The following is a 24167-nucleotide window of genomic DNA, read 5'->3' as shown; positions in this document are numbered from 1 at the left end:
CAACAAGGAAAGTGGCAACTTCTTTAGCCCTGTTTGCAGGAGCATCTCTATTTGCTATCTGCAGGGCAGTGACGGGAGCAAATGCTCACACTTTCACACAGCATTACTGCCTCGATGGTTGTAAAAAGGTCCACAAACAAACTGGATGAGAGGCAACATATAGCAATAGAAGAACGTGTATGCACTCAATGAGACGACATATAAAGGTGCTGTTATTCGTCTTTTATTTTCAGCTGTGCAAAGTATGCAGATGATGAAACCAGCCAATGCGTTTCACCCAAACATAGGCTTCTTCAGGGCAAAAAGTGTTTAATAGTAGAAATGATTCTACTATGGCCGTCTATTTGGCGGGTAAAATCGTATAGGTTCTGAATGAGACAATTCATTTATTGTGGGAAAGCTCTCCAATAGGAGAAGGATTCTCGCAGAGTACAGCTAGAATCCCGTGTTTGTTGTGATGGATCTATGGAGCCGTGTACGGAGTACGTCTTGCAGGGAGTGTAGCCTGCGCCAAACAAAAATGTTTGAAGTTTTATCTGCAAAGAACAAAGGTCATTCGTAAATCCTCTTAATTACTGATTTCCTTCTTGGCCAGCACTGCTCATTGGGTCACCTCAGCGATTGTCTTTGGTTGTTAAAAGGCCAGCAGTCCACTGTCTGCAAAAACACAGGCTCACTCAACAAGGAAAGTGGCAACTTCTTCAGCCCTGTTTGCAGGAGCATCTCTACTTGCCATCTGCAGGGCAGCAATGGGAGCGAATGCTCACACTTTCACACATGCTCACACTTTCACACAGCATTACTGACTCAATGGTTGTAAGAAGGTTTGCCTACCAACTGCCATAATTTTGTCTTTTAGCTGGTATACTACTTTCTTGTCATATTCAAGCATGTGAATCTTTAAAAGTTACAATACTAGAGAAAAAACAAGTTACTTACCTATTGTCGGAGGCTGTCTTAGTATATAATGTACACCTATTTAAGTGTAGCACCCTGCACTAATCCAGACAACCTTTATAGTGATTTTAGTGTTCTTAGACAACTATAGAAAGCTCTCTAAGTGGTAGCTGTGGAGAAAAGTCTCCAGGCTTAGTCCAAAAGGAGTGTAAAGCTGCTTGTTTTACCAGTACCAATAACATAGTGTAGGTTAAGTGAAAAAGAACAACACAGTGTAGGCATCAAAATATTTATTTATTTTAAACACTCACTAACACATTGCAATATTTCCTATCCGGAGATATAATCATAATACACACAATACTTCAATAGTAGAACTGGTAAGTAGCACAAATACACAGTGGTCTCCTGGGGGAGACCAAACCATATACTAATAAAGTGGAATGCGACCCGCAACCAAAGTCGAGACTGGACCCAGAAGACTTAGAAGAGCTGAGGACCCATGGAACCACCCAAGATAAGTACACAGGAACCGCACAGGGGCCGTGGGCCGAGTGCAAACATGACTGTGTACCCAATGCAATTCAATAGGGAAGTCACTGTTGCAGTTTTACGTAAGAAGTAACCTTCACAGAGGACCCTAAAGAAACCCTGTGGAAGATGGAAGATTAGAGGGTCCCCCCACCAGTGGATACCCCAGGACCCAGGATATCTATACCAGGGAAGCCGGGTGCATTGGTGTGAAGTGTTGTCGAAAACCACCGTAGACCACAAAGGAGGATTTCAGTGAAGATGCTGCTGGCGAAGAAGGTGAAAGAGTCTGGTGGAATCCAAGGGTGTATTCTTGAAAAGAAGTACCTGCAGGCAGAGGGGACAGAGTCTATGCCACTCGGGAGTGACCAGGAGGCACAGAAGTCCAATGACCACAGATGACGGAAGATGCAGGAGGGTTGATGGTGACCTTGTTGCTGCAGTTGTGAGGACTAGGTGATGTTGTGGAAGAACAGGAGCCATTCACGAGCTGTCTCACATTGGAAGTCGAGAGCTAGGGGGTTGGTGTCCCATTGCTGCACAAACAAGCCTTGGCAGAAGCAACAGACGAGAAAACCGAAGAAGGTGCATTGTCGGGATAAGCACGGTCTAAGGGACTCACCAAGCACAGAGGAGTCAGAGAAGGCTGGGAGCAAGCAGGGGAGCCCACTGGAGCTAAAGAAAACCCTCAAGAGGACCAACTGGTCGAAGGCACAGGAGTCACAAGAGGTCCTCGAGCAACTCACCAATGATGCTGGCCCCCGGTGAAGAGGATATGGTGATGACAAGGAATTTGGTAGTAGGAGATGATGGAGGCAGGAGCTTCTTGGAGCCCCATATCTCTGAAGAAGGGAGTCAACAAGCTTTGGCAACTTCAATTCAATGTGGTGAACATGGGTACTGCTCCAGAGGTTCAATGAGAGATACTGACTTCAAACTTGGTGCGAAGACAGTGCAGGCCTTGAGGGAGTTGCAGAACTACTGCCTGTGTTGCTGAGCCTTTCAGAGTCCGAAGGACATCGGGCAGCAGACCGGTCAGCTTAGTTGTGGGGCCTGAAAATGCAGGGGAGTGACTCTTTCACTCCAAGGGTGATTCCTTCAGGTGTCTTTGAGGCCCACATGCCTGGAGAAGAACCTAGGTGAACCACAGGCACATACAATGAGACCAGGAGCAGCAGGAGTCTTCCAGATGCAGTCTTGGTTATCAAAGCGAAGTCCAATGAAGTCCAACAAGCCCAGGCGGTGGAAGATGAAGTTGTTTCAGATCTAAATCTTGTCTGATGACAAATCTGATGAGCCAACCACAGGTAAGCTCTTAAGTACCCAAAGGAAAAAGTTGGGACATTTCAGAGGTCCCTCCCAGACGAGGGGCTGGAAAGAGGGGTAGATACTCCCATGTCCTTTGTCCAGTTTTGCGCCAGAGTGGGAGCCTACGGCTCCCTGACCTGGTTCCAACTGGATAATGCAAGGAGGGCACTGAATGTGCCCTTCAAGCAGCACCCCCACCCTGTCCCAATATACTAAGTCCTGTCTGGGAGATGGTTACACCTCCCTGTGACAGAAAACCTATTGTTCTACCTCCCCAGCAGTAGCTTGCTGGTAGACCCTGAAAGCTGCACCGGGAGCCTACCAGTACATGGGATCCTACATCCAATACTGGAATCGGTGTTGGGGTAGGATTCCAACATGTTTGATACCAAACATGACTGATTTTGGTGTAGCCAATACATAGTTAGACAGCTCATAATTGACTTGCTGTCCACTATGTTTATAAAATGGCTGACAGCACTTACAAAACCAGAAGTATCGACTCCTAAATTTGTAGAGGGTCTTCTGGTCATGCAGGGCACCCTCACACCTATAACCAATTGCCCTGCCTTCAGGATTGAAAAGCCTACCTTAGGGGTGACTTATTGGTTTTAAGTGCATTGACCTCAGATGGAAGGAAACTTATATCTGTTGTGAGTGGTGCTAGCACCAGCTCACACAGGCTGCAATGGCATTCCTGTAGTCACAGGTTGAGTGGTTTTTCATGGGTGGCATAATACATGCAGCAGCCCACGGGAGCCCCCTGGCGTACCTATGCCTTGGGTACCTTAGAACCATATACTAGGTACTTTGAAGGGTACACCAGTAGCCAATTAGGAAGGTACAAAAATACTTACCATAGTCCAAATTAGGGATCGAGCACAGTGACTGGGGTCCTGATTAGCAGGATCCCAGTCAGACTAGTAAGAAAAACAGAATGACACCTGCAAAAAGTGGGGGTGACCATGAAGGCAGATCCTACTTTCCTACATATGTACACTGAGTTTCTCCAGTATTGATATATTTTAGAGATTCACATGTGACCCTCTCTACTCCCCGATGAGGGTCACCCTTTACCTCTGAGTTTTTTTATATATGCGCTTGTGCTCAAAATCTGAGGTATGGTGGCTCTGTAGGGGAAGTGGACTATGAGGTTTTTCTGTGATTGGCTGAACTTTGGATGTTATAAAATAAGGTTGACAGGTTACTAAATTGTGACTTCTGTTCTATGGAGGTCTATGGTAATGCTTTTTAGTAGTGCTATTTTTAACTGTTACCATGGTACACCCATCATGACAACAGGGAAGATTCAAGCATGTGCATCTATAAAGGATATCAATACTAGAGAACCACAGTGTACAGGTAACTAACTTGTTATTTTCGCATTTTCTTCTCTTCATCTTTAATTTTCTCTTCCTCCTTCTCTTTCCATTTCATCCATCCACAATTACTTCTTCCTATTGGTTTCATTTTCCATTCTCTTAGTTTCTTTTTAGTTCCTCTTAAAGCTTTGCTTCCCTCGCCTTCTTTCGCCTTTCCTCTCTGAATGCATTCCTATTTTTCATCAGGTGTTTTACTCGCTGTTGCCCTTCTCCTTTTTCCCTGTGGTTGTAGTTTTTAATCTGCCTCAGGTTTGCACTCTTTTGTTTTCTACCTTATTCTTATCTTTCCACAGTTATAATTTTTTTCACTAGGTGCAGACATATGTCATATTTTCTTTTTATTGGCCAGTGTTCTTGAACAAGCTTTCACGATGATTTTCCCCATGTAATGAGGCTCTCCATGTTTTGTTCAGATTTATTTAGTATGCTTTTCTTTATTTCATATGTTTCGTATATAAAAAATGTTCAAGACAAATATCATCCAATTCCCAAAGACAATTGTTTCTTCATATCCACAAAAGCAGAATGACAGAAGCTACTTACTTTGCACTATAGGACGAAAATGTTTGTCACACGTCGCTATGAGCAAATCTCTGGTTCTCTTCCAGGGGATCCTCATCAATAGTAATAAGCACTGAATATTCCCGTCCATATCTTGGAAATGTACTCTTGACTACCTAGTGCTGATAGTGAAGACAGCAAAACGACTGTCAGATGCGCTACTAGTAGAAATACAAGACTGCGAGAATGAAATGAAGAAAAACATCAATCCCTTGATATACAAAAAACGCATAGATGAAATTATGAAAGAAATGGATGAATCGCAAGAATATTTAATGCAGAACAAACTACAAAAACTGGGAAAAGATCTAAAAAGATTCAGCCAAGTGAAGATGCATCCCTACACAAAAGAAGATTATGTAGCAACAGAAAATGGCTCTGACACAGGGTCTATTGGTTCAGATGTGAGCTCAGACGAATCGACACCAAGAAGGGGCAGCAATAATTTTAGATCCTTTCACCCCCGAAGAGGCAACAGGTGGCAACGTCCATCATATTTCCATGGGAATCAAATACCATACTATCAACCGTTTATGCCTCCGTTTGCAGGTTGGATGGACCGATACAATCCAAATATCCATCCCCAACAACAAATGGATAACCACGCAATGTCTAATGCCACGAGCCAACAACAACAGCCTTTTTTAGGGAGAGGCCAAAACCAATTGCGAGGCAGAAAGAAAAACTTGACGTGGCAAGACCAGCAACCGAATGTACAGACACGCAGTATTTCGTCAGCTCAACCAGGTCCCAGCAAGAAGACTCTCTAGTCGTTAACCTATCAGATATTAGTCTAACCAATGATCAGCTGTCGGTCCTCAACAAAGGATTAGGCTTTGTACCTACCCCCTCCTTTGGACCGTTTCAGACTCAAATGTGAGGTTTCTGAATTTTGTCGGACTCTGAAACTCAAAGCCTTTTTTAATGAATCCACAAGTTCCTACAACGAAGGGGATACAAATTTGAAAAGAAAATCCAAGTTCTGTCCTCCAACGGCCACAGTACCCATCGAGATACAAACATTTGAGCAGGCAATCATGAAAGGAATTGATAAGTTGGGTTCCAACAAAAAAACTTATCAAAATCTGAACAAAAAGGAACGCCTTGCACTGACCGAGTTGAAGGACAATGAGAAAATCGTCATAAAACCAGCAGACAAGGGGGGAGGGGTAGTAATTTTGTCAAAGGATGGATACGATCAACAATGCCTGTCTCTTCTGTCTGATGAGAATTTTTACAAAAAACTTGAGGAAGACCCCACCGATAGACTGACGAACACCATAGCAATAATGGTACATGAAGCCGAAGTCAGTGGATGGATCTCGAAAAAAGAAGCAGAGTATTTGACACCAAAAAGCCCCAAAATACCATTCTTTTATTCACTACCGAAAACGCACAAAAACAAATCACCCCCACCGGGACGCCCAATTGTCTCAGGTATAGGGTCGCTGTTGGAGCCCCTCTCGAAATTTGCAGATGAGTACTTGAAAGAGCTGGTTCAAAAAACTCCAACATACCTAAAAGACACCAGAGACTTACTGATTCAAATTGCTGACTTAGAATTCAATCCCAACACAATGCTGTTGGTAGGGCTTGATGTTGAAGCCTTATACACAAGCCTACCCCAGGAAGACACATTACAAATGTTAGAAGATCTTCTCTTCCATCAAGAATGGCTCCACAAAACTCCTCGCCATTTTATTTTAGAATGTTGTCATTTGGTCCTAAAAGAAAACTACTTCGAGTACAACGGACAATTGTTTCTACAAAGTCATGGAACTTCCATGGGGAGTGCCTGTGCACCCTCGGTGGCAGGGCTCTATGTAAGCCAACTTGAACAAGACTCTGTGCTGAACACGACAAACCCTTACGTTTCCAGTATTATATACTGGAAACGTTATATAGACGATGTGTTGCTAATTTGGGACACAAAAGGAGACCTTCAAAAATTCATGGAATGGCTGAATAGAAGAGACCGGTGGCTCAAGTTCACCTTCGCTGCCAGTAACCAAAGCATAGACTTTCTCGACCTGACCATTTTCCATGAAAAAGGCAAATTGGAGACCAGAACTTTTACAAAACCAACAGCAAAGAACAGCTTGCTCTCCTATCGCAGTTACCATCCAAGACCATTGCGAGACAATCTTCCCTTTAGCCAATTTCTCCGTCACAAAAGGAATTGCAGTAAAAACAGCGATTATTTAATTCAAGCACAGGACTTAAGTCAAAAACTACAAATGAGGGATTACACTCCTCCTGTGATCAAGAAATGCATGAAAAGGGCCAGACATCAACCACGTGAATGCCTTTTGCAAACCAACAAAAAGGAACCTATAAAAGACTTGGTAACTTGTGTAACCACCTACTGTCCGGCGACTAATGACGTACAGAAGCTCATCAGAAAGAACTGGCAGATAATCACATCTTGACAATTGGATTGGCCAAAACCGAGATTTGCCAACAGAAGAACTAAAAACATCAGAGATGTTCTGGTCCATACGAGACCAAAGACAAAACAAATCATTCCTGTCACCAGAGATATCAGGATGGAACCTGTAGTAGGACATTACCCATGTGGTACCTGTGGAGTATGCAAATTAACAAAACCTACAAAAACTCTGCAATTGACAGCGACCCTAAAATGGACCCAAAAGCAACACACCAATTGCAACTCAACGCATGTAATTTATATGGTCACCTGCCCTTGTGAACGCCAATATATAGGCATGACCTGCAGAAAAATCAAGTTGAGAATTGGGGAACATAGGAGCAATATCAGAACGAAGAAAAACAACACCAAGCTTTGTACACACTTTGTGGAAGCAGGACACACCTGTGATGAGCTGCGTTGGACAGTACTCGAAATACTACAAAATAAGAATAACAACGCTGAGCAAGTTCTTTTCGAAAAGGAACAAAGGTGGGTGGACCGTCTTGGCACCCATATACTAGGAATGAACGACGATATTCCCTGGAATCAGTTTTATTAAATATCATTACACTCACAAACTATCTAGATGATGATAACATTTTCTCAACTAGATTAATATCTGTTAAGCAGGTAACTGTTCACCTGGTGACTATGGGTAACTATTATGTAATTCACATTATAAATGTCAAAATAACTAACACTCTTCAGTTATGGGCATTTCACTAGGAGTATTAGAACTATGCTCGGGGTTTGATCTAATGTTGTACCTTACATAAGATACATTCTCGAACACCTGCAAAAAACATTGCGATGGAATTCGTGGTGAGAGCCATCTTGTAGTATGTTATGAGCTGACACTCTAGTCCTTTCTTAGTGTCTGGGATTCCAGCCTTAAGCCCGGGAAACTGAGCTCCGCCTGTAACCAGGAGCAGAGTCAGCACAGGGACTCAAAGCCGGTACACGCGGGTAAGAACTTCCCATGTATGCAGACCTGATACCGGTAAGAAGTCCGGGTGATCACTGTCTAATTGTGTGAATAATCTTGTAGCAAAGACCGTGTACAGCGACTCTCCACTCCTGCTGACGCTGTCAAGCTAAACCTAACAAGGTATTTCGCATTGCGTGTATGTTTGTTTGTTTGTGACTTTTACTCTAAGCCCCATTGCGCACAATAATATCGTTTTTGGGCTCTTGCTGTTTTTGAGATTAAGTTAATCAATAACGTTCTGTCTAAGACCTGCAATAGAACAATTACTCTACATAACAAACTTCCCCCCCTCCATTTTTCCTAAAAATGCGGTGTACATACTGCTCCTACCTTCATTTAAACCAAGTCTCCAATCTCTTCCTACCCTGTGTTAATTATGTATCTCGAATCAGGTGCATAGAGATTTCTGTACTAGTAACTTCTAGGAGGTGCGCTTTTACTAATATTGTACTATGCCTAATCACCAAAATCGATATACTTTAATGCAGTATTTTGTGTCCACATTATAGGTGACAAAATAAGAAAAGCTAAAATAGCTAATAGGACCCAACACTAGTTGTGTGAGTACCTTTATATGTTGTTTGTTCTTTATTTGTCCTGACGAAAGCTCTCCAGACCCGGCTGGGCCAAAAGAGCTGAAACATGTTGACGCATCCATATACATACAGATATATGGTAATCTAGTTACCCGATTACACCCCATATATCGACAATTTTTAATACAGTGTCAACCTTTTCCATTAAAGAAATTTTTAAGGCGACACACTGTTTTTAATATAAAACGTTTTTCCCTTCCTATGATTTCTGGACACTTCTACCTGAACCAGAGGTAGCCTCGGGTGAGGCAGGCATACCGCACGTTATTTGGCAACCCTATGACTATGCCATGACTCCTGGCGGGGCGGAAAAAAGATATACCGCAACGAACTGAACCAGGCAGTCTATGAGGGTTGTCAACAGCTTAGCCTATGGTTAAGTAGACACTAGTGTCCATTCCTATCTTTGATTAATTTAGTATTCCCGCCCATGTGCGGGGACCCCTGAAATAATATAAAAATGATATGGATATATGGAAATCATATATATATATATATATATATATATATATATATATATATATATACAGCTCTACATATAAATATAAACATATATCATTGTTCTCATACCAATGCATGCAGCTCCCAATAGGAGGCTAAACAATGTAATTACACAAATAAAGAATGTATTTGTCAATATATAAAAACACAAGAGGGCAAGTAGCACTTGAACTCTGTTTTTTAATGAGTAAAGCACTCATAAAGAGTACAACTGCAAATAAAGTAGACATTGTTAGCCTACAGCTGCATTGTAAACCAATAGCATAGAAAATTAAGCTTTTACAACAAAAGCTCTCACCATGCGTTTAAGGCAGCAATGACCCCTAGCTTCCCATTATGCCTCAGGGGTGACAGTTAGGTCAGTTGTTCTTTGCATAACCCTGAAAGTCAGGGCAGAAAGATATCCTTTACCACTTCAGAAAAATCTCATTTGCCCCTGGAAGAGACCTAGAATTACAGGTAAGTAACTTATCCATTCAGTTTTTAAAGAAGGCTTCGAGAAGCAGTCTCCACAGGCTTGTCTTTAGCATGTAGTATAAACCTGAAATTAAACAAACATGTAGCATAGTATATATAGTGTGCTAACTGTCTGAGCTGTGCAGCACAGGTATTATTTATTAACTCTCTATTCCAGACACTTGGACTTAATCTGAACAAGAATGATGACGAAGTTAAGAAGGAGCAGGAAGATACAGCAAAAACAATGGGTTCTGCCGCTGAATTGGACCTTTATTCAATACAACACATTCCACCGGACCTGGGTCAGGTAAGTTACAAAAGAGAGAAGTTCCAAGCGGAAATCGTTAAAATTGAGGAATCATTAGCACCCTAAATAAATAGATATTCAAAAAATGAAGTTCAATTCTGCAATTTATATTATATTTATTATGCCACAATCATTTTGTACAACAACCTTGTATAGGACAGTTGCTCCGAAACAAGTAAAGGAAAACAAGTGCTGAATGGAGTGCTCGTGAAAGGATGGCGACGAGGGTAAAAGTGCAATAAATTACAATATTAACGAAAATTGAAAATTAAATCTGTCTAAAAATATATTATGTGTTATATAATATAATCCACAGTTACAAGATACAGTATATGAATTTCCATTATCTGCAAGTGGATGAAATTTAAGTACAGGTTGGTGTTTGAGAAAAGTCGCCGTTTCGAACCCAGTGAGGGTGGGAGGGCCAATAATTAGTAAGAAGGGGCTCTTCATCGGGGTAGAAGGAGGAGCAATCTCCAAAATCGGTAAGGAGATACTATGGATTAATATCTGGGTGACAGATAGAATGGGTGCACTTAAAAAGTGGCGCTGCGGCTCACCTCAAACCCTCTGTAATAAAAACGGTGGGGGGCTTGAAAAGTTGGGCCTGTAAGCTCCTAGTCAGAACAATGACACACGAGAAACATCCTCAATGGTCCTTGTTGGATCTAGGAGGCAGTTGTTGTGCTGAAATTGAACTAAAGTTGCACATCAGCATCAAGGATAGTTTGTAACGAGCTATGGAAGGCTGTGAAATTCCTCGTACTTACATCAATTGGCTACAAAGTACATGAAGCCCTGTTTTTCAAAATATTTATTTGTTCATTTAGAACGATGCCATGAATGGCAGTATTTGTGGAGACAGTTAATCTGATCAAGTTCTAAAAACTGGACAAAGCAGACAAAGGAATCGTCAATGTTTTGGTATTGTGGAAATAACAGAATTGATGTCTTAATCAAAGTTAAATGAATACTAGATCGAGCAGGGCTACGGTCGTGAAGATTACCTCTTGTCATGAAATCACTTTAGAAATAGACACAGGAAGGTCAGCGAGCACACAGCTGTGCTCAGGTCCAGAGCACTGATGCTAGCTGCTAACTGCCTGGACGCGGGCCTGTGTCACCAGAAGGTGCTTGGCATTAGCAGTAAATGGAAAATACGGCCTATAATCCGAAATCACAATAAACTAATTCAACCATATAAATGCACATAATTACATCATCACAGGAAAGTAACCGGGTCAGGATTTATGATACATTAAATGTGTTACATTACAGTAAGAGAAAATTAGATACAAAAAATGTAAATGAACTTACCTTGAGTTGTTAATGAAGTTCGATCAACTTTGTGCCGAATTAAATCACAAGAAATTAATTCATAACAGTTCACACGAGCTGTGAATTACAATATATTATATGCAACAGGTACAGTTCTATGCATCATAAATGAATAACGCTTCCCAGTACAACATGACCGGGGCATTAGAGTGTTGTGCTAACCTTAACAAACAGTTGAGTAATTCACTGTCGAGTCAGTTAAGTAAGTTAACAGGGTAGCAGAGTTGCTGTACATTAGGTGATATACTAAAATGTAAGGCCATGTTGATTAAAACCATGAGTAGTAAATCAGATTAAAACAATGGAATATTCAACCTGTATTGAGAAAAGGTATCTGCCTTATGATCTTCTCCTGTTCATTCAACCCATGATGGACAGTGTCTAAAGTCATGTGCATCCAATTGCCCTCAACTATATTGAGAAGTCTGCTGTATCCCCACCTCTTGGACCAAGTGTAACCTTTTCTAGGACTACCCATTTGAGGCTGTCTACTGGGTGGTTGACTATTTGAAAATATTCTACTAGAGGTGGCCCTGGAACATTGCATCTCACATGTGTATAGTGTTGCAGAACACTTGTTTTCACTTCCTGACGTGCCTGTCCAATGTAAAGTAATCAGCACTGGCAAAGAATAGCATAAATTACGTCTATACTATTACAATTGGTATGACTCTTGAGTTCAAAGGTGTGTTCCTTGTAACTAAAATGTTTGGTCTCAAGCATGAGATTGCGGGCTTTGCAGTGGCCACATTTGTAATGTCCCACAATTTGAGGTAAGTTCCACATAGAACAAGTCGAGGGCTGTGTAGGGGTTCTCAAAAAGGGACAAATTACATGATCTCTGATGCTTTTGCCCTTCTTAAAGGAGTGCATCAGTGGTTCATTCATCTCGAGCTCATCTGAAATCAATCTCCAGTAATAGTTTACAACACATCTGACGTCATAAGTGCGTGTGCAGTAAGTGGTGACACAAGCCATTCTCTCCATAGCATCACCAGTGCGTGGTTTAGGTTCTAGTAGGGTTTCTCTGGGGTGAAATTAGGCCCTCTTGCGCACCTTTTTGAGTGAACTCTTGGGGTAACCTGTGTCCAAATATGTGAGTAGCAGATCCTCTGATTCCTTGAAATAGTCCACCTATCGGGAACAGTTTCTACATAATCTGAGAAATTGCCCATAGGGAAAATTATCTCTAAGGCCTCTGGGGTGGGAGTTACTATAGCGTAGGAGCGGGTTTCTTTCTGTGCTCTACCTAAATAGGAGAGTTGATATTTCTCTACATTAATAGAAATGTCAAGGAAATCAATCACAGAGGGGCTATATTGGATCGTAAATGTAATATCTGGAGACCTGTCATTCAGCCATAAGTGGAATGCCTTGAGATCAATCTCATTACCTGTCCAGTTAAGGAGGACATTATCTATGTTCCATTTCCAAAAGGTTCTATGGTTTTGGTATGGATGGACATCGTTGAAAATGAAACTGTTCTCAAAGTTATTCATATGTAGTATCGCAAGGTTTGGTGCAAAACTTGCACCCAGAGCAACACCTTGGGTTTGAAGGAAATAATCCTCCAGAAAAACAAAAAAAGTTTTTCATTTTAGCTACTTCAAGTAAATTCAAAATGAATTCCGTGGGAACTCGAACAGGTTGTGGTCTGCTATTAAGAACTGTCCTAATTATTTCAAGGGATGGCCTCTGTGGGATACTGGTATTTGAGGATACAAGGTGCATTCATTCCAATTGTTGTTGCATTGGGTTAAAGGCCAATTTTTCAACCAATCTAATCATTTGCATAGTGTATCTTAGATACGCTTTGGTGGGCTCTGTGCAGGGTTTGAAGAAGAAATCCACGTATTTACATAGCGGTCCCAGTATGGATCCACAACCAGATACTATGGGGCGACCCGGTGGGTGTTCAACATTTTTGTGAACCTTAAGGAGAGTATAAATCCTTGGCAATCGGTCTGTTTTTGTTTTGAGGAAATCATATTCTAATTCAGACAAATAACCCTGATTGAAACCATTATCATCATTCTCTTAATGAGTTTGCTTATCTCTTTCATTTGGTCCGAGCTCAACTTGGTGTAACTGACTCCAACCCTCAACTGTGTATCATTTCCCATGTTGTAGTCCATGGTTTTCTAAATAACAACTGCACCATCCTGCAATTGTACCTGGCAAACAATAGAGAGGTGAGATTTTTGACATTCCAATCAATATGAATAGGTGTATGAGTAAAGTGGATATCACAAATGGAACCTTCCTTGACCTACACATGGTACACGTGTTTTAAACTATTTATGTGTTCTCTTCTCATTTGCAAGTTATTTTCCTTAAGTAACGGATATGTTTCTACATTTGGTGCACTCTTAGGCTATTTTGTAGGAATCTCTGGCAAAAACTAGATGTTCGTCTCAGGCTCTATTATTCAACAAAAAATCTATGCACAAGCAAGGGACCTCCGAACACCCTGCAGACATATTTTCAATGTTGAAAACTATTTAAACCATGAAGGATGTAGGGGACACAATATTCCATATAATTTTTAGGTCTGGTGTAGAGAAAGCTTTAGAGTTGTTTTCTAAAATCAAAATAAGAAATAGGTCGCCGTTAGGTAGTTATAGTTAAAACCTAGTTTCCATAGGAACAGCGTTTTTTTATTTACTAATATCTTTGGCTGCGTTTGACGAACCTTCGGGAATTTTTTTTAAAAAATGGGTCGTCCCTCTCAGTTTCTCTGTTGAAAGTTTCGGGGTGATTCGTGAAGCTGGGCCAAGAAAAAAGGGGGGCCCCCAAGCGTGTTTTCTCCATGTTAATTTCCATTAACTGCTGAACAGAATTATACCAAATTTGGCAAAAAGGTAGCTCTTGGTTCAGGAGGCACCCTTTTCCTAAATGGTGTAAATCCATTCAGTAGTTTCTAATAAAGTTAAAAATGTAAAAATATCGATATCTGGGCGGAGCCTAATCACACATCTCATCGTGAGATCTGATTGGCTGCCGGCACTTCATCCTGGAATTGCTGGCAGCCATCTTGGGTCGAATATACATGATAGCACCCCATTGAAATGCATTGTAGTGAATAGGAGAAAGTTTTGAGGGTCACCAAAAGGAGAACTATAAAGGGTGATAACAGACTTTAGTTACATTAGAATTCATTTGTTGATGGTACCATACTAATTTTAGAAATTGTGGTGTGTTTTAAGGTGATTTTACCATGTGAAAAACCTTCTGCTGGGATATCATGAATCATGTCTGAGAGAAAACTATTTTCTCATGCTTGTCCCATAGAGGTTTGAAAGGTGCTCCAGAAGCTAAAATGAGGGCATACTTTCTGTAAATTCACATTCTCTTCCTCAGTCATGTGAGAATGAAGTCTGGCATTCTCAGTAAAACATGTACATCCAACAAGGGCAGAGACTGTCAGTTGATTCCTTAGTGTTGTACTGCAGCTTCCCAGAGTGTTCTGAAGAACAACAAGAGAGCCAACAGTCTTACTTATGACCAAATTATGGCACGCGTGAAGCCATCTTGATTGGAATAAACTGATAACACTTAAAACAGTTAATTTAAAAAGGAACAAAATGAGGGGGTTCATTTTGTCATAGAAATTATGTTTAGTGCTGTAGAAGTAAAACATTAGGACATGTTTTAAGTGAGATCTCAAATATCTTTCTGTTATTTTTCACCAGGAGCAGCCTGTCAGTTGATTTCTTTGTGTTCTACTGCAGCTTCCCAGAGTGTACTAAAGAACAACTAGAACACTAACAGTCTCACTTATGACACAAATATGGCACACCTGAAGCCATCTTGTTTGGAATAAACTGGTAACACTTAAAACATTTAATTTCAAAAGGAACAAAACGAGGAGGATCATTTTACCATAGAAATTATGGTTAGTGCAGCAGAAAGAAAAATGAGGGCATCTTTTAAGTGAGATCTCAAATCCTCTTCTATTTCATTAGAAAATTCTGACATGCAGACTGAAACAATCACTTTCAATACCAGCAGTAGACTTCCAGTTAACTCCCTGGTGAGCAGTAGCTTTACCTATTTGGAAAAGAACAGGGGCCCCTGTATCATTGGATGAAACCCTCACAGGGAAATAACTTAATTGGAAAAAGAATTTGCACCGGGTTCAGTGCACATTTAAAACACGTTAGGCACTCATATATTTGGACCACAATAGACAAAAATGCTATATAGACATATATATAGAAAAAATATTTTATCTTTTTATTATTTTACTTCATTTGTTATTTTATCAAAGATGTAGTTGATCAAAAACCACATAAAATACATACATAAATAATCATCAATAGAACACATACATTTGACAGAGATAATTCATTGATACATAAGAATCATAAAGAAAATTTTTCAACCACCAGAGAAAATTCAATAGTACATATGGTACATATGGTTTTAATTAATTCTCACTGTATTGTATTATGAAAGAGGATTTACCGTTTTATGTACACTTTTATGATCTATGTTTCTAAATCAGATTGAATAAAGCTTAATTAATTTAATTGAAGTCTCCCAAAATGGCTAACAAAGAAAAAGGAGCCCAAATGTAGCACAAATATCACCCTGATGTAGCCCACGTATAGCCCAATGACAGAAGTGTGGAAAACTCTTTTTTATCCTTTGTTTTTTTGCAGTTTTATATAGTGCAGGCCGGTCAGATATTGGAGTGCTTTACATGAGCATTGGTTACATCATACAAGGGCAAACTCATTTTGGTTGTAGGCATGGGGAGATTAAGTGATTTGACCAGAATCACAGAATGTCGAACTGAAGCAGAAACTCCAACATGGTTCCCCAGTTGCAAAGTCTGTAGCTCTGGAAGTAACACCACATTCTCCTCCCTAAGCATAACATTTGATCAAGTGGTCAACTGGATAATAAACCATAAAGATAACAAATAATTTAAAAGTGCTTTGTCGCTATTTGAGAACTCAGAAAATATGTCCTCATTTTTGTTTTTTAGAGCACTAACCATAATTTCTATTCAAATAAGACCCTCTCATTTCTATAATTTATAAAGGAAATGCTTTGGGTATTATAGTTTTGATTACATCAAGATAACGTCAGGCGTGCCACACTTTTGTAATAAATAAAGAATGTTAGCAATCTAGTTGTTCATTAGTATCCTGTTGGGAGGCAGAGGTCAGGGGCACAGACCTGGAAAATTGAAGGCAGGTAGGAGGGTGCAGAGGCAACAATATGACCACTCTGGGCAGACAGGAAGGGCATTGGCAGCACCACATGGAGGGCAGTGGAAAGGGGGGCATGGGCAACAAACCAACAATGCTGGACCAGCAAGAAAGGCTGTGGCAATGTAATAGACCATTGAGGGCAGAAGGAAGAGGCAGTTGTAGTACACCCATTAATACCAACAGAGAGTATTCAGGCAGGAAACGCCCAATGTTTATAAGCCCAAAAGTGCTTTATTGTATCTTTAAAAAAAAATGTATTGAACTTTTTGTTAATGACATACAATCAATATATCAGCAGATACAGTAGATATGTAGCCATATCATGAACAGTAATGAAAAAATATGCATCAAATGACATATGTAGCAATAGGAGCAAATGAAAGCAATCAGTGAGGACGAATATACATTACAAGCGGTCAATACGGAGGCAAATGAAAGAGAGTTGCCATAACGAACTTCAGTATATTCAAGGAGTCAGGGGAGTCCGTCTTGGGGTACCAAGGATGGAGGAAGGAGGGACGCTTCCAGGAGGGCCGTCACAAGAAAGGGCCGCAGTATGTACCAATTTGCAATGTGTGCAAGCCTCATGGCCCATCTGTAGTATTGATAGGGTGGGCCCCAAATGTCACGGGGACGTGAAGAATGGGGGAATAATTCAGCATAGATGCAGAGTTGGTCTTGCCAAAGGATCATATCTCCCAGCCATTCTTCAAATTTGGGTGCCCCGCCCCATCTACAGTCTACTTGCCACTTAGCCAGCACAAGACAAAAGGACACAAATTTCCGATGTTTAGCTGGAATGTGTTCAGTGTACTCTAGACGGGTTATAAATGGTGATCGGGAGATGGGCATAGAAGTCATGGAGTCCAGGGCTGTGAGGACCTTACACCAATAGATAAGTAACTCAGGACATTCCCATGCAAGGTGTAAGAAGTCAGCATGTTCTGCTTTACATCTGTCGCACCTGTTTGTGTCTCGTAAACCAAAATTGTGGTCTCTAACTGGAGTGTAGTTGCTGTGGTGTAGGAATCTATAATAGATGAAGCGGAGCCTGCTGTTGGAGGAGACCTGCTCTATGTGCTTGTAGCAGAATGACCATTGTTCGTCAGTGAGGTCCTGACCCAGTTCCGCCACCCATTTAGCACAGGCTACGCATGGCGGATAGTCGGTATCTATATACACGGTGTGATAGAGTGTGGACACCAAGTGCGAAGCAGAGGATGTGTGAAAGGTTTGAAGCAATGTGGTCAATGTTACAGGTTCAGAGGGATATGTGGGGTGACAAGCTTGGATGCCGTGGAGAAGGCGGGCATATAAAACTGTTTCCATGGTAGACGGTGGGGGGTCATAACACAGTTGCTGAAGAGTGCAAAATTTGCCACTGACATATAAGTCTCCCCAGCAGTGAATATTCCCTGTATGAACCATCTTCTTAAATAAACCTCCTTGTAATAATGACACTTCTGGATGATAGGTAAGTGATAGAAGGGGAGAATGGAGGCAGGACTCTGGTGTACGATCTGAGATGCGGGACCAGGCCTTTATCGTGCAATCTACAGAAATGGGGCATAGCCCTCCGCGTTCAATACTAGAGAGGAGGACACCATTCAATGGGATTGGATCTGCAAGCCAATGTTCAGTGGCGACATGTGGAGTATTGCGAGGTGAGTGAAACCAGAAGTGAGCAAAGAGTACCTGAGCGCTTATATAGTATAGTTCAAAATTAGGTACGTCAAAGCGTCAGTGCGCATAAGGCCGCATAAGCGTGTCCCACCGAATACGTGGCAGTTTACTGCCCCATACCAATCTAATCAGTTCTGATCGGAGGGTGGTGAAAAAATACTTGCCAGGATCGTAAGGAATATTAAGGAATAAATATAAGAATGTGGGAAGAAAAACCATTTTTATGAGGAATATGCAACCAGCAATAGTGAAGGGTAGTGCATTCCATCAGTTGATGCAACATGTGACATGTTCCACTGCACACCCATAGTTGAGTTGGATAAGCTCATCTTGATCCGCTGTAACGCAGATCCCCAAGTATCTAATCTCGTCCTCACACCACACAATGGGAAATTTTGGTGCGAAAGGGGTGGCAGAGCTGGTCAATGAGAATATTTGTGATTCAGTCCATTTGATATGAATACCTAATTGGCCACCAAATTTAACGAATTGGCGCAGTAGTGGGTTTAGATTTTAGCGAGGGTACTTAATGTAGAGGGTGATAATGGGGCGAAGGAAGCAGCGTAAGCCTACGTGATTATAGTGTTGCCTAATCTTGGCGGCCAGTGGTTCCATTACCAGGGCAAAGAGGATGGGGGAGAGTGGACAACCCTGACAAGTGTCGCGGGATAGAGAGATAGAGGGTGAGGTGTGACCGTTGATCAAAACCTTTGCCATTGGTGAGGTGTACAGAAGTCGGACCCAGGATAGAAAGCCCACAGGGAGTCCCATGCATTGTAAATGGTGAAAAGGTAGTCCCACTCCACCGAATCAAAAGCCTTGGAGGTGTCTAGAAACACTGCCACTAGCGCCAATTTGGGATCTAATGCTTGCAAGATAGAGAACAGCGTTCTAAGGTTGTGGGATGTCGCCCTCCCGGGAATGAATCCCACCTGACCTGGGAGTACCAGTTTGTCCATTAGTAGGCATAGGCGATTCTCTAGCAATTTAGCAAGTATTTTTGCATCTGTATTTATGAGAGAGAGGGGCCTGTAAGATTCACAGCGGTCTGCGGGTTAACCTGGCTTTAATAATGGTGGGATTAGTGCCTCTCTCATCGAGGCAGGCAGGATTGTGACTTCTGGACTTCAAGAAAAATCTCTTTCAGTACTGGGAGTAACTGATCAATGTAGGACTTATAAAAGTCAATGGGGAGGCCATCGGATCCTGGCGCCTTACCAGATTTCATCTGCATGATGGCTGCCCGCAGCTCATCATCTTCAAATGGCGCGTCTAAGAATTCACATTGTGTATCACCAGCCAGCCAAGAGTTATGTCTTCAAGATAGGGAGCAAAATCAGGAGGGCATGTGCATTGTGACCTATATAGATTTGCATAGTAAGTGGCAAACGTGTTTAGTATGTCGAGACTATCTCTATAGCGTATCCCTGCATCATCAATCACATCCAGCACATAGTTAGAGAATCAAGGTTGTATAATAGTGTTTGCTAACGCGCGACCAGGTCTCTCGCCCTCCTCATAGCAACGAGCAACGAAATATGTGCCTCTGACCTTCACCTCACGGTCTGCAGTGGCAGTGTAGTCTGTGAGCTTTCCGCAGAGCTTGGCTTGCTGGGTGCCAGAATTAGTAGTTCACAGGTCAGCTTCCAGCCGTAAAGGCCTCCCATAGTGTGCCCACTTGATCAACAGAGCCCTTATTTCTGGTAAAGAACACTGTAATCTCTTCCCTTAATTCAGTTTGAAAGACCGTATCCAACAGTGTTTCAGGCACTAGTGTCCTGCATCATGGGGTGGTTATAGAGTTGGGAGGACTATTTTTAGGCAAACTGGCGCATGATCGGAGTATGTACGGGCCAAATGTTTAACAGAGTGAATCCAGGGGGTCACTCCATGTGAGCAAATACAGTACTCTAACCGAGACCATGTAGCATGTCCTGCTGTATAAAAGTGCCTTCCCTGTCAGTGGGGTGCGCGTTAGGCTATGCATCCACAAGCCCATGCTCTTCAATGATCTCTGAGAGGGCCTCTCGAGTGTTGGTGTAATGGTGTGGAAGGGGGTTCGAACGGTCCAGGGTTAGGCATAGAGTCGTGTTAAAGTCTCCCCCTCCACATACCATGCGTGGAGCCTATTTTCAGAACAAGATGAAATAATCGGGACGGTCCTGGTTAGGGCCATAGCTACAAGCAAGGGTGCCCGATTGTGTGCCGAATGTGCCCCACAGTAAGAAACTGCGGCCGACAGTGTCACTGTATGTGCTGCCTAGAACAAATGGTGTGTTCCTCCTAACTAGTATGAGTGTGCCTCACGAGTACGTCGAGTAGGAGGAGAATGTTATGGTATATTATGTTATTCATTCTTGTATAGCGCTCGACTCGCCCGGGGGCATCTCGGCGCTGACTAGCAATATTCCTGCAACTGAAAAGAGAGCAAATGAGATTAGAATAGGAAGGCTTTGAGCTGTTTCCTAAATGTGCTGTAGATGTCCATTTTGCGCAGGGAATCTGGTAACTCGTTCCAATACCTTGGAGTTAGGTACGAGAAATATTGTCCTCCAGAGCGACACAGCCTTATGCGTGGTACTTGTAGGAGACCTTGCACCCCTGACCTAAGGTTTCTGTGAGGTACATATTTGGTGAGTCTTTTTTGGAGGTATTTGGGGCCTCTTCCTTTAAGTGCTGTATAAGTGAGACAACAGATCTTAAAATATGATCTTTTTCTCACTGGTAGCCAGTGGAGTTCGTGCAGTAAAGGTACCGATGCGGTGCCCGCTGGGCGATTCAGTACCATTCTAGCTGCAGTGTTTTGAATCACCTGCAGTTTCTTCATTTGGGTCTCTCCAACCCCTGCCAACAAAGCATTGTCATAATCCAGTCGGCTAATGACCATAGCCTGGACCAAGGTTTTTCGACGGGTTGTCGGCATAAAGGGGATAATTTTGCGCAGCAGACGCAGGCTATAGTAGCATGAGCTGGTCATTGCGGCAATGTGGTCTTTAATAGATAAAGGCTGATCTAGTTTTAGCCCTAGGTTTTTAACACATTGGGTCGGAACATGGGCTGCTCCCAATTGAGCGGGCCACCAGTCATCCGACCAGCTGGCCGTGGCTTTGCCCATTAGCATTATCTCGGTCTTGCCAGGAGTCAGCTGGAGACAATTCTGTGTCATCTAGTTGGACTTTACAAGCATTCCTTTGGCAAATCGTGCTTTGTCTGCTACAGTATCAGTGCCGATCGGGAACATGAGCTGAGTATCATCAGCATAAGAGATGATCTCAAAGCCCTGTTGTTCTGCTATCCCTGCCAAAGGAGACATATAAATATTGAATAAGGTTGGGCTTAGGCAGGAGCCCTAAGGGACACCTCTGTCTAAGCTAATTGGGTTTGAAAGATGAGAACCAAGCATGACTGTTTTGTTCTACCAGACAAAAAGTTTCATAACCATTTTAGGGCTGGTCCCTGGATACCACACGAGGCCAGTCTCTCCGCTAGCATTTTATGTGAGATGGTGTCAATGACTGCGGAGAGATCTAGTAGTAACAGTATTGCCGATCCACCTTTATCTGTTTCTAATCTAAGCGAGTCAGTGACTGCTAAAATGGCGGTTTCGGTGCTAAAACCCTGTCAGAATCCTGATTGTGAAGGGTCTAAAATTTCGTTTTGCTCCAAGTATTGACTCAGTTGGTTACTGATCATACTCTCCAGCACCTTGGCCAGTAAAAGTAGGAGGGAGATCGGGGGGTAATTGCAGAGTTCTCGTGGATCTGCCGTGGGTTTCTTCAGGATAGGATGCACAAAAGCTTCCTTCCATGTACTAGGAATAACCCCAGATAATATGGATGAATTGTACAGTTGGAGAATAGCTTGCGCACAACTGGTGGCTAAAATACCCATTATCTTAGGTGGACAGAGTTCGGTTGGTGAACTCGATTTAGCTGAGGCCAGTGCTTTTAAGACATCCTCTAGGGTGATTGGCTCAAAACAGTCCAAGGTGTGTCCTGTCCTTTTATCCAGATCCACATGCCTGCTAAGGCTATCCGATGCATGGGCGATTTTAACTGGAAAGTTATCATATATTCTGATGATTTTTTCTTGAAAGTAGCTAGCGATCTGATCACAAAAGTCTTGAGTTTCTAAGGGGGATTGCCTGCAAGCATGAGGAGACACAAAATCCTTCACAATCTTAAAGAGGGCTTTGGGGGCATTGGCAGCACCTTAAATTTGGTTGAGGATGAATTGGCGTCTTGGCATTTTTAAATTAGAGTGGTAGATGGTCAAGGCTTGTTTGTATTGCATCCTATCAAATATTGCTTTACTGATGTGCCAGACTCTCTCCAGTCTTTTGCATTTGGATTTTTACGTCCTAAGCTCACTGGTGTACCAGGGGGCCGATAGGAGGCTTTGTAACTGGACCATATTTTTATTAGGGATCACTACATCCAATGCAATGCCAAACGCCTTGTTGAAGCCCTCCAACGTTAGATCATTTTCCCTGTCCCTTTTACCCACTTCTGATTGGAAGACCTCCTCAAAGGCTTCGACTGAGAGATTGCGCCAGGGTCTGAGCATGATTTGTTTCTTGCCCGTATTTAATGTTGTGATCTTAGGACAGGGCAGTTTGATGGTAAAGCTAATCAGCGCGTGGTCAGACCATGTAAGAGGCTCTGGGGGGCTGCAGGTCAGGTGATCAATGTTAGTGAAATTAAGGTCTAACGTATGCCCCGCAATGTGGGTATGACCCGTCACTCTTTGGGACAAACCCAACAGATCAAGAGTGGACATGAGTTTATTCACCTCCAGGCTCCTTGGATTTTCACCATGGAAGTTAAAATCCCCCAATAGGAGGAATTTGTTAGCAACAAGCACATGCGTACCAATTAATTCTGTCAGTTTATCTACAAAATCTGTCTTCAAGCCCGGAGGGCGATATAATAGGACACCATTCCAGCTATCTTTGGGTGAGGTTGTAATCTTGAACATTCCTAATTCCATGCTATCATTTCTTAGTGTGGTAATCAAGTTTATAGAAAGATAATTCTTAAAGGCTATTGCTATCCCACCGCCTGTCTTTCCCACCCTATCCAGGTGTAGAAGAGTGTACTTATCGAGGATGGCTGCTTCAATAAGTGGATGGTTGGTGACTTTAAACCAGGTTTCAGTGAGAAAGCAAATATCTGGGGAATGCGATGAAATCATATCCCAGATTTCAAAAGGGTGCTTAGCCAGTGACCTTGCATTACATAATATGCATTTTAGGATGCAGACATTTTGCTCTCTTAAGTTGTTTCTAATCTGAGGGCTGACAGACATCTGGACACTTTGAAATTGACAATGGCTACAGGCCATAGGGCCCTCCAGTATTCTAGGAAATTTCTGCTGTCAATTCTGGTGGTTTTGGGGTTTGTCTCCCGTAGAGCATTACCAGAATATGAGTTTCTTGGTGTATAGCGATTTGTATATCGTTTCATAAACGTATACAGTAGTAATCAAAATTAATAAAGCACAATGAAAAAGCATTCGATAGCAGAATCTTGGATGTTTTTTGGAAGTTCAATCTTTATTATGGTTCTTCGCAATTGTAGCCAACGCGTTTCGTCCACCACGGACTTCTTCAGGGCAAATAAAATAGAATCTTCCTGCGAATAAATTTTGAATGTATTCTTCCATCCAGAGAAAAGACTATTATGATTGGAATTTCTTCTCTTTTCAAGTAATGAGCACTTCTTTTTTTCTTTTTTTTCACAACCAAGAGCATTCAGGTCAGATAGCCCGATGATAGAAATTTGTAAAAGTGATTTAAGCCGGCTCCATCGCGTGGCGTCTCCCGTTATGGCGTAACGGGAGACGCCACGCGATGGAGCCGGCTTAAATCACTTTTACAAATTTCTATCATCGGGCTATCTGACCTGAATGCTCTTGGTTGTGAAAAAAAAGAAAAAAAAGAAAAAAAGAAGTGCTCATTACTT

At 42.1% G+C, this 24167-nt stretch overlaps 1 protein-coding gene across 8 annotated transcripts in view; it reads left to right on the top strand.

The window, feature by feature from the left end:
- The window catches only part of LOC144768773 (uncharacterized), a 9320023-nt gene that overhangs the window by 7338175 nt on the left and 1957681 nt on the right, over positions 1–24167 (top strand). For all 8 annotated transcript variants that reach the window (XM_078652700.1, XM_078652694.1, XM_078652695.1 and 5 more), the window contains one exon: positions 9830–9961. In XM_078652700.1, the coding sequence (XP_078508826.1) occupies positions 9830–9961 (132 nt within the window). The remainder of the gene's footprint in view (positions 1–9829; positions 9962–24167) is intronic.

Source organism: Lissotriton helveticus, chromosome 7 (genome assembly GCF_964261635.1).
Source record: "Lissotriton helveticus chromosome 7, aLisHel1.1, whole genome shotgun sequence".
Lineage (NCBI taxonomy): Eukaryota > Metazoa > Chordata > Amphibia > Caudata > Salamandridae > Lissotriton > Lissotriton helveticus.
This window is presented reverse-complemented; position numbering and strand designations above follow the sequence as displayed.